The 14,121-nt window shown below is 39.8% G+C and overlaps 1 protein-coding gene and 1 pseudogene across 1 annotated transcript; both read left to right on the forward strand.

The window, feature by feature from the left end:
• The first annotated feature begins 2,595 nt into the window (after nucleotides 1-2,595).
• On the forward strand, nucleotides 2,596-6,100 carry LOC101301894 (luminal-binding protein 4-like). Its single transcript, XM_004304674.1, has 8 exons — nucleotides 2,596-3,270; nucleotides 3,363-3,511; nucleotides 4,550-4,713; nucleotides 4,816-4,974; nucleotides 5,068-5,481; nucleotides 5,559-5,704; nucleotides 5,809-5,891; nucleotides 5,980-6,100. The coding sequence occupies exons 1-8, from the start codon at nucleotides 2,596-2,598 to the stop codon at nucleotides 6,098-6,100; spliced, it is 1,911 nt and encodes a 636-aa protein (XP_004304722.1).
• A 702-nt stretch (nucleotides 6,101-6,802) lies between these two features.
• Nucleotides 6,803-8,895, forward strand: LOC101302189 (annotated as a pseudogene).
• The last annotated feature ends 5,226 nt before the right edge of the window (nucleotides 8,896-14,121 follow it).

Raw genomic sequence — 14,121 nt, forward strand, 5'->3', positions numbered from 1 at the left:
AGGAAGGAGGAAGAGGAGCTTTCGTGGGTTCAGGTTTTGGGTTTTGGGATTTTAAGAGAGAAGAGTTGAGATCAATCTTGAATCTGGGTATTGCAAATTTTCTGATGAATTTTTGATCTAGAACAATTTATGATGATTGAGGAACAATCCCACCTTAGATTGTACTGCATCACCCAACATGGTACAAGAAAGTATTGAGTAAGCCTACTCAAATAAGAGTAGGACATGTACTAACAATCGAGTGACCCAGAATAATACTGGGTACCAAACATGCACTAATTGCCTTCATAGAACCCCAATCAAAACTCTTCAGAGACCAGTCAGTTTGTAAGTATGTATTTCTACAATTGATCACGTGTTATACTTCTATGCTGGTTAAGAATAGGAAGACCAACCTTTTTTTTTTTTTTTAAATGAATAGGAAGACCAAATATTATTAATTAGATGGACAGCTGTAGCACCACGCAATGGCTTGTCCCACGGTACCGTTTCTCTTGGGCCGTGCAATAGTCCAATAGTCTAGCCCAATATGCTTATTTGCTGGTTAGTTATGGGGCGGGTGCGAGGATTTTTGGCGGGAAAAATTCAAAGGGTGTGAAATACGCCCTACTTGTTTGGTAAATGGCCACGGGGGTAGGCTACCTCAGGTAGCTAGGGAGAAGAGAGTTTGATTATGAAGGTGGGATCTTATGCGCCAAACGTACTCTGAGGCTGAGCTATGTATGTGGCATCGATGAATTGGGCCGTCCATTTTTGTCTGAAATTTTGACTAATATTATGATTAATATTTCAGTTTTTTATTTTATTATTGAATGCATGTATTTACTTTAACGGTGGGCAAAGGTCAAAGTAAAAAAAATAACCATAAAATAGTGAATTATGTGTCAACAAAGACATTTTCTATTTACTGTACATCGAGATATGAATTGCCCGAATTTCTTGGTTCGGTGAATACTCAACGTACAAAAGTCATTTTCTTAGTAAGTAGTGACTAAATCCTATGTGCTAATCTTCAATTTAAGATCATCAAAGTGTCAAACAGCTATGCGACCTTACAATCTACATTTAGGCATGCATAATTGCCTAAAATGTTTCTCCTTTTTAACAATATTTTCAATTAACTAGTTCCAATTCTTTTTCTCTGCTTATGTTCATAATTGTCTAAATTTAAGCCTTCTTGGTTTACTTCTGCATATTGTGTCTGGCTTGACATCAAGGTCGAAAAGCTAGATTAATTACCCTTTATGTTATATGCTTAGTATTCTGCTTCTTATATATGGGTGGACATCTATATATGGTAGCTAGACATATATATACGTTGATGGCTGGGTACGTACGTACCCTACACCATTGGGACAATATATTACGTACCCATAAGTTCATTTGAGAAGATGTCCCTTATTTGCTTTCATATATTTGTGGGTAACTTGGTTTGTTAACTAATTTGTTATTTCTGTAGTGGACGAACTTGGTTCTATCGAGCCATTGAGGGAATGTAGTAGGTGTTGAACTGCGCGGTTTTTCTAGCTGGATATATATTTGCTTGATCGAGATCGAAAAGAAAGATTAAAGTTCTATTAGAGTGAATTCAAGACTATTTCACCAAACTCGAATCATGGATGTTCATGTATATATGTATTTATCTATATGTGAAGCGAAGCGTTACTAACTAATGAATATACAACCTGGGAACCTCCCTACTCCCTACTCCCTAGTCTCTTAATAACCAGATATATATGCATGAAGCCGGACAATATTACTCAACTTTTTGCATTGTCGTATCCCAGAGATAAGAGAATTGACAGATAAAAATGTTTCGAATCAGGTATGTCATACAAACGAATAAGGTGTTAAATATTTATCGCAAACAAAGATTAACGAATATTTATTTATCTCAATGAAACGGTAGAAATTATCGGATTACTACACTTATAATGTCATACATATACGTACAGTATAGTACAAGTTCTGAATTGCTAGTTGCTAGAAAAGAAAAGGAGTAGATATTTATCGATTGATGTAGGTGATGCATGGTGTTACTTGTTGCTGCATGAATATAAGTGCCAAACCGCCAATTTTTAATGTATGCGAATGTATACGTATATGTACGTATACGTATACTAGATGAAATTGGCCCCGTGTATATGAAGTGGGAAGCCATGGGTGGACGTTTAGAGGGAGAGAGATAGAGGCATGGAGAAATTGCAGGGGTTTGAAATAGTGAGGAGCTAGGGACCCAGGTTTAAACGAGTCGGTTAGTTATGACTTATGAGGACTTTTGGCGGGAAAGTACAGGGTGTGAAATGCTCTCTGCGTGGGTGTAAAACGAAGGTAACGAGAAGATTCGTTAGATTGAAAAACGTGTGATCTGCTACGACGCACGCACTCTAGCTTCCTACTGCTATCGAATAGACTTTAGTAAAAAAAATTCAAAATCTAACCGCCATTTAAAGGAGCTACAGTGTTGTAGTGTACACCCCCCTGCTCAACAAACCGGAATTAAGCTCTCTCTCTCTCCTCTTCCCCCAATTTCCACTCCCACTCACTCTCTCACTTTTCACCTCTATTTTCTCTCTCTCCTATCACTGAGATTCCATGTCCGACGACGAGTTGCCGGAATTCGAGGACTTCAACGTCGGCGGCGACGAAGACCTGGATTGGTGTTTCATAAGCACAGATGACACAATGGACAGTGATTTGCAAGACGACTTGCCGGAATCCGAGGACGTCAACGTCGGCGGCGACGAAGACCTGGATTGGTGTTTCATAAGCACAGATGACACAATGGACAGTGATTTGCATTTCCTCGGCCGACTCTACGACGACGAGGTCGGAGAGCCGGCCGTGGATGACGAGGACTGGATTTTTGTCAAACAAGGAGTGCCGGAGGATAAGACCGCCTGCGGAAGCAACACAAAGCTTCTAGGTGGTGCGGCCTGCTCCATGATCAACGACGACGCCGTCATCGACGTCGTCGATGAGATCGGAAAAGAGGCCGGGTTTCCGGTGTCTTTCTATTGCCAAATCCCAAGGCTGATTACTTGTGTTCGCGCTCTCGGCAATAAATCGGAGAAAGATGCGCTAACGATCCTTTTATCGACTTTTAAACACGTAGGCTTTGCCACCTTCGGCTACTACATGTACACTCTCGTTTGTACCGGCGGATTTACCGTCGCCGGAGCGATGGCTTTTGGATTTAAGTGTGGTGTGATGAAATCGGCGTTTCTGGCAGCATCGAAGCCTAAGAAGGGCATGGATGAAAATTTCAAGGTATTATTGGGGTTTTCTGTAATTGCTGCAAGTTTCTTGTCGTATTTCTTTTGTTTCGTTTTTTTACATGCGTATGCATTCGTGGTCTGCAGAGGGACATCGCCGCCGAAGTTCAGGAGAGAGTGGATGAGGCCATCAAGCAATTGAAGCTCTCTGGAATCGAATTGAGAGATGACAGGAGAGATGAGATCTTCCAATTCATGGAGGAGTTGATGGCGGAGAGAGACGCGGCCGAGAAAAGGTTTAATTTCACTCTTTATATGTTTCCGATTCTGAAATGTGTATAAATTTTAGGTTGTAGCGTTTAGGTTAGTCGTGGTGGCGGTGCAGGAGTGGATAGGTTGGTGGTGGCGGCGGTGGAGGTGTGGATAGGTTGGTGGTGGCAGCAGTGGAGGAGTGGATAGGTTGGTGGTGGCGGCGGTGGAGGTGTGGATAGGTTGGTGGTGGCGGCGGTGGAGGAGTGGATAGGTTGGTGGTGGTGGCGGTGGAGGTGTGGATAGGTTAGTGGTGGCGGCAGTGGAGGAGTGAATTGTGGTGTGTTGGTGGTAAGGATTCAGGCGGCTAAGGCGGTTTACGAGCTGGGGTTTTGAGGAAATGTGGTGTGTTGGGGTGAGGATTCAGGTGGTTAAGGCGGTTTACGAGTTGTGGTTTTGCTCGAGAACTAGGAAGGAGATGGGGGAATGTGGCTGCATCTCGCCTTTGGTGGAGATGTTGGATGGAAGAGAAGGAAGCCACTGCCAAGGTCTTGTTGGCATTGTTGCTGATTGCTTTTGTTTCTGTTGAGTATTTCAGAATTTTCCTCTAAGTATTTTACCTCATTAGGAGTGGATAGGTTGGTGGTGGTGGCGGTGGAGGTGTGGATAGGTTAGTGGTGGTGGCGGTGGAGGAGTGAATTGTGGTGTGTTGGTGGTGAGGATTCAGGCGGCTAAGGCGGTTTATGAGCTGGGGTTTTGAGGAAATGTGGTGTGTTGGGGTGAGGATTCAGGTGGTTAAGGCGGTTTACGAGTTGTGGTTTTGCTCGAGAACTAGGAAGGAGATGGGGGAATGTGGCTGCATTCCGCCTTTGGTGAAGATGTTGGATGGAAGAGAAGGAAGCCACTGCCAAGGTCCTGTCGGCATTGTTGCTTTACGCTGACAATAGGAGATTCCTTCTTAAAAGTGGGATTAACTGATTGCTTTTGTTTCTGTTAAGTATTTCTGAATTTTCCTTTTAAGTATTTTACCTCATTACTATTGTACAATGTTGACTGCGCAATGATTTTTTTTTTTTTCTTGTCAGAGTACTGCTTCCCATCAGAGCATCACTAAACAATAGAGTAAAGATTGTTGCTGAAAGTGTAATTCAAGTAACGACCAAGGATGGTGAAACCTTGCTTTTCAGTCCTCAGGAGATCAGTAAATTCATTGGAAAGAAAGTCAAGGCCGCTGTAGTTACTGATCCTGGTGAGTCCTGTTTACATTGGTTTATCTTTACATCCTTCTGTTTACATTGATTTATATCAATCATGAGTTCATGACCGACATTGTTTTCGTTGTGAATACCAGCAGACTTCAATGATGCTTCGAGTGGTTTGGACAAGAAGGATGGAGAAACAAACATCCTTGTCTTTGACCTTAGTGGTGGTACTTTTGATGTCAGTATTTTGACTATTGATAATGGTGTCTTTGATGTTCTTGCCAGAAACAGTGACACTACTTTGGGAGGTCTGTTAGTTTTATACTCTTCAGTGATCTTGTTTACTGTTTTCGCAGAGTTAATGTGTGGCTAATTGCATGAAATGCTTGCTCTCTTTGCAGGTAAAATGATTCACCAGAGTGTCATGGAGTACTTCATCAAGTTGATCAAGAATAGAAAGTACATCAGCAAGGACAACAGAGCCCTTGAAGCTGAGCGGAATAGAGCCCTCCTTGTTGATATTGAATCATTTTTTGAAAAAGATTCTTCTGGACCCCTGACAGCTGAGGAAAATAATGACTTGTTCGGTAAGACCATGGGACCAGTGAAGAAGGCCATGGACGATGCTGGCTTGGGGAAGCACCAGATTGATGAAATTGTGGTTGTTGGTGGAACCTTCAGGCTTGGAAAGGTCAAACAGCTTCTTACGGATTACTTTAATGGTGAGGAACCAAACAAGGGTGTGAACCCCAATGAGGCAGTTGCTGCAATACAAGGAAGCATTTTGAGTGGAAAGAGTGGTGAAAAGACCAAAGGTAAAGTATTTGTTCCTTGCTGCTATGTGAAGTATTATAACCTATTAGCTTGTAATATATGATTCCGATTAATGCAGATCTTCTCTCTGCCCGTCTTTCCCTTGGTATTGAGACCGTTGATGGAGTGATGACCAAGTTGATCCCCAGAAACACTGTGATCCCAACCAAGAGGTCCCAACTGTTCACTACAAACCAGGATCAGCAGACTACCGCCTGCATTCAGGTATTGCTCTTTGCGTAATCCATCGTTGGTAGATGCTTAGTTTACTGATTGTCTGAGATTTATTTATAGTGGACTAATCTTATTTGGATGCTCTCAAATCTCAGGTCTATGAGGGTGAAAGAAGTCTGACAAAGGATTGTATGTACATCGGAGGGTTTGACCTTACTGGAATTCATCCAGCTCCAAGGTTTGTTTCTGCTGTACAGTTCTTTTCAAATTATTGCCGGCTTACTGGTTGTAGAGATGTAATAGTATTTCATTCATCATTTGAACAGGGGTACTCCTCAGATTCGAGTCACATTCGAAGTGGATGCCAATGGCATCCTGAATGTCAAGGCAGAAGACAAGGGGACTGGTAAATCTCGGAAGACCACAGTCACAACTACAAGGGTCTGAGCCCTGAGGGGTTCGGTGAGGAGGTCAAGGCCAAGCTCGATGGTTAGAAGCAGAAGAAAGAGTGAGAAGATAGATTCAGGTTTCTACTTTCAGAAGAGGTCAAGGCCAAGTTGTAAATGTCAAAATAACCAACCTATTAGCTTTTGTTAAATTCATCAGAATTGGCATTTCGTATTGTTACCAACTATTTGACCAAGTAGTACTTTCTCTTTTTACTGGCCTGAACATCAGAGTATCCTTCGTCCCTATAATCAGTATAATGTTAACTTTCTAGTTTAAGGCTATCATCAGTATCTTGTGGTGCATGTCTTTACATTTATATTATGGGAAGGTCAGTGGACATGCTTGGATGCTCGTCCTTTGGTACAACTTCATCAAAGAGTTGTCATGGGAAAGTTTGCATAATCTATTACATTTACCCCAATTTTGATCAAAGCACCAGTCGCACATAAAGCTACCATTACATAATGTTAAACTCAAAATTATTCGCTAGCTCTCCTTTCCACTCTTTTCTTACTGTATTTGTACAGCATGCAGCACAATTCCTTTCCCAGTTAGAAGTGAGGAACTGGAATCTTCAGTGGCCAAATGTGCAGCTCTCTTTCCATCTCCAAATCTTCAACTGCGTGCAACCACAGAAGAAACTAATTTTCAAGGGTTTATTGTTGAGCGTTCAGTGAGAATAATTCCTTACAGGAAAAAATGTTAGCCACTCTTCAAGTGTCATCAGACCCGGCACAAATTGAGTTGGAAATGATGCAGATCCCTTTTGGTCAGTTTGGAGAGAAGGGGGTTTTTGTTCAGAAGTAAATGTCATGAAGGGTTACATTTACCTATTGGAGACACTAATGAGAGTGTCAAAGAACATTGGACCTGTGTGAAAGAAGATGCAAGAAAGCAGCTGGCAGTGCAATGGAAAGCTAGAATGACAGCCGATAAGGGCAACTCGTTGGAGATTTTACTATTTTTGTCAATCATCTTGGGGTGATTTCCCGGCAAAGACAGGCTCTAGAACCATGTCAAGCAGTTGGTTTTGCAGATAAGATTCCTGGTAATTTTCTTGAAATTTGGCTTTCTTAGTGTGCTCTATCTTCTGCACTATTATTGCCCTTATTTAGTTTTTGATACGATTTATTTAGTTCTACAAGTAACAATATAAAGCCAATAGGTGTCCGTAACTATACCGTTGTATAGGTGTCCGTAACTATACCCTTATTTAGTGTCTAGATACCGTTGTTTTTGTTCATAGTGTCAAGCTGGTAGTTATCTTACGGTTGGTTTTATCCTGCCTTGAGGAGCCATGTCAAGAGGTCTTCATCACAGATCCTGGCAAGGGCTTTAAAGGGAGTTTTTGCTAAGGCAGATGAACTTCTAAGTACCACACCCAATAGCTTTATGCTTCAACAGTTTGAGAACCCTGCCAATCCAAAGGTAGTTTTGCAGCAAAGTAGAGTATTGTGGCTAGAGTCCAGATTGCTTAGACATTTCCTGAATCTTTTTTCTTTTCATTTGTGTAGGTTCCTTAATCCTTATGAAACCACTGGCCCGGAGATATGGAGAGACTCGGGAGGGAAAGTTGACATCCTTGTTTCAGGGATAGGGACTGCGGGCACTGTAACCAGAGCAGGGAGTTTCCTCAAACAGCAAAATCCAAATATCAAGGTTGAATTGGCTTTTGTGTATAGATATATTTTACGCGCATATTGAACTGACATGGTCTAGTGGTGTGACTTCTTTTGTTCATGTTTAGGTGTATGGTGTAGAACCAGCAGAAAGTGCAGTCCTGAACGGTAGCAAACCTGATGAGTTACTCTAGTGCTTTGTAAGAGATGAAGGAGATGCTACAGCCTAACATAAGTATTGTAGTTTAGTTTCAATCAATTAAGTGGTCAAATCTGACTGATGCATCATGCATGTAATGATACATAATATGCACGCTTGTGTTGAAGGGATGCATCTGATCCAAGGATTTGGTGCTGGTTTCATACCTCAAGTTCTGGATGTTAGCTTGCTGGATGAAGTTATTCAAGTAAGTCTGGAACTCATCTGTACTGCTGTAAAGATTAGACTTTAGATGTGAAATTGGCTTGCTCTTACTTGTATAATTTGATGGATAAAAGGAGTGGTATATCTTGTTTCTCATAACATGAAGAGCATTGATCTTTTTTCTTCCAGAAAGCTCAAGAAAGATAGAAAATGTAGTAAGCACTAAGCAGTACAATGGTTGATCCAAAATTAACTTTACTACAAGTTCTGAAATATACAAGATGATGACCAAGTTCCCAACACTTGTAACATTGAAAATATAGTCCTTACCAATGTACCATTTCCTTTATTTACATGTCAGTGTGTGTTAACTACTGTATTTTAGATGCCAGTAGTCCAGTATACAACAGGATGAACTCATTTTATTGGTTGCTAATGTTGGTGTTGAATTTTACATATCCAGTGAGGAAGCAATTGAAACTGCAAAGCTGTTTGCGCTAAAAGAAGGTCTTTTGGTATGTACCAGAAGCAACTAATATTGTGCTTTTTGTTGTTGTAGACATCAATCTTTCAAATACTTCTGAGTGTTATCTATTTGCAAATGTTGCTTGCAGAATTTGGTTCTTAAACTCATAGTCTTGACTTAGAATTGTTGTTATTAACTGCATCTTTTTGTCATGAAATCCACATGTTCCTATTTAACTCTTCTGCTTGTGCAGGTTGTGTTTGCCAGTTCTGGAGAGCGTTACCTGTCTTCACCACTCTTCGATACCATCAGGCATGAAGCAGAAAATATGAAGTTTGAATGATGGTGTTCTATGGTTCACTCATAAAATGGTCCACTTAGGTTAGGTTCCTATGGCAATTGGAATAAATAAGGAAAATGTCCAAGTCTGCAAAGCAATATAACCCCGAAGTGGTTCTTATGCCTTTGCCTTCTTCATAGAATCCCTATCGATTCTACTTCAAAACTGTAAAGAATCTTTAAGTTAAGGCCTTAAATAGGTAATCGTACCAGTTTGTGAGTATTTAATTCTACCATTGATCGCATGTTGTACTTCTATCAAGAAAAACCAAACTCGCCAGAACTTCCGCCTCCCACATCGCTAACATAGGATGCGCGGAAGTGAATGTGGGTATAAGGCATTCTTGTGTAAAATTCTGTAGACTTTTGTTGAACTGTGAGTTGATCTCAGAATTAATAGAATAGTTGAGGGAGCAAACCTCATAGATAGGAGAGTTTTTGGTAGTTTAGGGTTAACACGCAATTTGTGAACACTAAGCTTTTGTTTCATTGAAGAAAATATTAAGCTTTTATCTGCCCCAGACGAAGAAAAATACAAAAAAATATGGTCTTGAAGTCGTGGAATTTGTATAAGGAGCGAAAAAAATAAGAGGACGAAAATACGGTCTTTCAACTTGTTCATTCTCCAAAAATCAAATGGAAAAGTTTGCCTTCAGATCGATATTATGTGTGATCTTGACCCTTCTGCTTGTTGTTTGTTGTAAGTAGTCTACCACTCTCTTTCTATCACACACACACACATATGTAAGTACTTTGATTTCTTTTTTCTTTTTTCTGTTTTGCAATTAATTTAATTAACTATCAAGATCGTGTCTAATTATCAAATAGACATTTTTCTTAAACACTTGTCTTACGTAACTAGAGCTCGAATCTCTATTGGATTAGCTCAAGTTCAATAGATGGAGATGATCGTGATTAATTATTCTTAATTTTGATCATATAATGGCGAATATCCAAACATTAACGAAATATATTGATTGATTGCTGAATTCGATGCAGACTTGCCAATATTGAAGGCCAATGGATATACTAGTGAGTTTGATGCTAGTGGGATTGCAACAACAATCTGCCTAGATTGTGTTATGAACAAGGAGGACATTGCATATGTACTTGTACTAGTTGAAGAAAATTTATACTGTCAAATCATGTTTACCACTGTACATCAATGAACTAATAATAAACATGAGTTATGGGTTTCATGTCTCTTATCCCTCACAATTTTTTTTTTTCTCTATAAATTTTACTATTTACTTAGAACGAAATTTATGATTTTGATTTGGTTCATAACCAGCAAACAACTCATTGTTAATTTACTATTTACCCGGTAGACCATGTGTGAAGCTGTTAATTGACCTGAGAATGACGGAGCAAGCGACAATTGAGTAAAACCGCAACCGTTCGTTTGAAGATGCTCACTAGTGAGGTACGTGTAACGTGTTGATGACTTGATGAGAAAGTTTCATTGCATTTTCTGCGTCTAGCAAATTGTAAATGATAAGAATGACCAAATGTCTGAACCCGAAGTACAATGTTGGTCGAGTTGCTAAGCCCCTCCAAAGCAAATGCGGAATGAAACCGAGAATGGAACCCCCTACTAAACTATATGAAGCAAGAGTGAATTGATCTGAGAGTGAGAGAGCAAGAGTGAAGATTCTAAAATTCATGAAACGGTGAATTGATGTGAGAGTGAGAGAGTACGAACGCGAGTGATCATTCTAAAATTTCAAGAAGGGGGCTGCTAATTGAGTGAGGAGCTCTTGCGGCATTCAGCGCTCTTCTTTGTGTTAGTTTAACAGCAGTTTCTTAAGGCTCGCTTTTCCGGGCAACTGCAGCATCACGCAATTCTCAGATTGTCTCCTGAGTATTCCAACCCTTTGGTCTCAATCTATTCGAGCTGTTCCTTCAATTTTTTTTTGCAGTTTACAGTATCTGTACAACATACATAAGAGCTTTAAAATCTGGGATATATAGTAGATGCCCTAGCTTGACCGCCAATAAAGAGAGAACCTCGTTCCCAGTTTTACTCACTAGTCCCATATAGTTAGTTAATCATGCTGGACAATATTACTCAATCCACTGCAAAAACAAAGTCGCCCGATCGAAGATCAGAGAATTAATACATAAAAAGGGTTCGAATCGCCTATGTCATACAAACATGATAATTAACGTGTAAATATTTGTCGCAAACAAAGATTAACGAATATTTACTTTTTTCTTTTAGAGAAATGAATATTTCATTAATTAAGGGGACGAACCCAAATTACAAGTTTGCAATCGCAAGACCGAAAAACTAATAACAAAGAGTATGAATCTCCAACTCAATCAATATAGAAAGAGTGAAAGGAAACCACAAACTCACTAAACTATGGGCCGAAGACCCTGCATCCGAAAACATAAATACAACAATACTAACAAATCTACCACACACACCACTCATGCACGCTAGCATTGCCGAACAAATATTAACTTATCACAATGAAACAACAATAGTTCTGAATTGGGAGTTGCTAAAAAAGAGAAAAAGTTCTGAATTTTCCTTAACAAGTATATCAAGGCCCTTCCACCAGGGGATCCTATTTTGTGACTTGTATGAGGGACGGGGCATTATACCAATTTTTTGATTGAATTTTCACATCTCCACTGTTCACTTTATATGTTTATATGAGTAGATAACCTCTATAAATTTTCAGCCAAATTGGTTGTCGTTAGAGTATTCAAAACTAAAATTCCATATTATAAGCATGAACGGTTAAGGTTTGGCAGATGTGGTATGCTAGTCAATTTAATCTCTTTTGACACCTTAAAGAATACCAAGTTGAAAATTTACAGAAGTGATCTGTATATTAGAACCTACAAACTGAACGGTGGAGATGCAAAATTTCAATCAAAAGTTGGTGTAATACTGTATCCCTCATAGAAGTTACAAAAAAGATCCCTTTAATGGAAGGGCCCTGATTCCACTATGGGATCTCTTTTTGTGACTTGTATGAGGGACGGGGCATTACACAACTTTTTGATTGAATTTTCACATTTCTACCATTCACTTTATATGTTTATATGAGTAGATCACATATGTAAATTTTCAGCCAAATTGGTTATCGTTAGAGTACTCAAACTTGCAATTCAAAATTATAAGCATGGACGGTTCAAGTTTTGTAGATTTGGTTTGTCAATTGATTTAATCTCTTTCGACACCTTAACTATCACCAAATTTGTTGAAATTTACAAAAGTGATCTATATAGTAAAACCTCCAAAATGAACGGTGGAGATGTAAAAATTCAATCGAAAAGCTAGTTGGTGTAATTCCTCATCCCTCATACAAGTCACAAAAGGGATCCCATTGAATTTTCTTATCTCCACCGTTCACTTTATTTGTTTAGATGAGTACATCACATCTGTAAATTTTTAGCCAAATTGGTTATCGTTTGAGTACTGCAATTCAAAATTATATGAGCAGTTCAAGTTTTGCAAATTTGGTCCGTTAATTAATTTAATCTCTTTTGACACCTTAACGATTACCAAATTTGTTGAAAATTTACAGAAGTACTGATCTACATATTATGACCTACGTACAAACTGAACGGTAAAGATATAAACATTTAATCAAAAAGTTGGTATAATACTGTATCCCTCATAGAAGTCACAAAAAAATGATCTTTTTAGTGGAAAGACCTTAAATATCAAGGCATATCCACTAAAGGATCCATTTTTGTGACTTGTACGAGAGACGGGGCATTACACAAGCTTTTTGATTGAATTTTCACATGTATAATGTCACACATGACAGTGTAGTACAAGTACTGAATAGCTAGTTGCTAAAAGAAAAAAGAGTTGATATCTATAGATCGATGTAGGTGACTGTGTTACTTGTAGCTGCATGACTATATATGTGCCAAACCGCCCATTCATGTATGTAAAATACGTATATGTACGTATATATACGTACTAGCTAGCTAGAGTGCATAAGCCATGGGTGGACGTTTAGAGGGAGAGAGAGAGCCTTGGAGAAATTGCAGGGTTTTTACCTCGGGGTGTGAAATATTGACCGTGGTTTGTTACGATTCGGTAGTTATGGGGAGGTGTGAGGACTTTTGGCAAGAAAAATTCAGAGGGTGTGAAATGCGTTATGCGTGTGTGTTAACTGAGTTGGTGTGGGGGTTCTTTTTGATTTGGAAATAACTAAGTCAAAATCAACTCATAGAATTGAATTAATGAGTTAATCTTGTGTGTGATTCAAGAGCAGGGAAAGGCTTGTAGCGTGAGCTGGCGAGGAAGCTGAAGGCACACCGCGGTGGTGAAAATTGGACTGAGCTTTTAAGGTTAGATTTCTGGGAAGGATTTGGGTTTCAAGGATAGGGATTGAAATATGGTTGAGGAGGAGTTTTTGGCTTGAAGGTTTGAAGGCATGAAAGCTTGAGTGTTTTAGGAACTTTTCTGGGCTGGTTGTTCTATATCCCTGCAGCTCCCAAACCCCTCTTCTTATAGAGCTCAATTGATGGGTTTTGCAATGGGTTGCGATACCTAATCCACTGTGTAAAAGGATTGTTCTTCTTAAACACATGATCTTAGCCTCAAAAGCTGGCAGAGAGAGGTTGACTTTGAGAGATGGGAGAGATAACTCACTGCAGGGGCGCTGCGAGGGCGGCTGCAGAGACGGAAACCCAAGAACGAGGCAGACCAAGTAGCTTAAATCCCACGATTTCGTCATTCAATGATGAAAGAGCTACCTTGAAACCAGTCACTAGCTTTCTTCTTCCTCGGGTTGGGAATGAATAGGATTTTACTGTTGTACAAAGCTCGTCGTCGTACTGTTGCGGGGAAAAGATAAAGTGTGGCATCTGGTTCAAAAATGAGAACATAAAAAGGGTTGGGCTTTTTCCTAAAAGGAAAGAGTTTGGGCTTTTTCCTAAAAGAAAAAAGGGGGTTGGACTTTGGATTCAAATATATTTTGGGTTTAAAAGATGAGTAGTCCAATTCTCACATTCTTCACCAATTCGTCGCCTACTTAAGTCGTCGAGCTTGAGTTTCGGGCCCAAGACCGAAACTTCTTAACAACATTAAATCGGCGGACGAGCGTTATGTGCCTCCGTAACCATCCACACCATACCCACTTCTACAAGCCCCAATGATGCGTGTATGCGGCTTGGGCCCACATGAATGCATGGGTATGTTCGCTTGGGTTAAATCCTTGATTTAACCTAAGATTGCATGAAATTATTGCGTGACGAA

Source organism: Fragaria vesca, linkage group LG6 (genome assembly GCF_000184155.1).
Source record: "Fragaria vesca subsp. vesca linkage group LG6, FraVesHawaii_1.0, whole genome shotgun sequence".
NCBI classification, from domain to species: Eukaryota; Viridiplantae; Streptophyta; class Magnoliopsida; order Rosales; family Rosaceae; genus Fragaria; species Fragaria vesca.

Coding starts and splice junctions, on each gene's coding strand:
- LOC101301894 (XM_004304674.1), top strand. CDS start 2,596: ATGTCCGACGACGAGTTGCCGGAATTCGAGGACTTCAACGTCGGCGGC. Junction 3,271..3,362: donor GCATGGATGAAAATTTCAAG/GTATTATTGGGG, acceptor CGTGGTCTGCAG/AGGGACATCGCCGCCGAAGT. Junction 4,714..4,815: donor CGCTGTAGTTACTGATCCTG/GTGAGTCCTGTT, acceptor TGTGAATACCAG/CAGACTTCAATGATGCTTCG.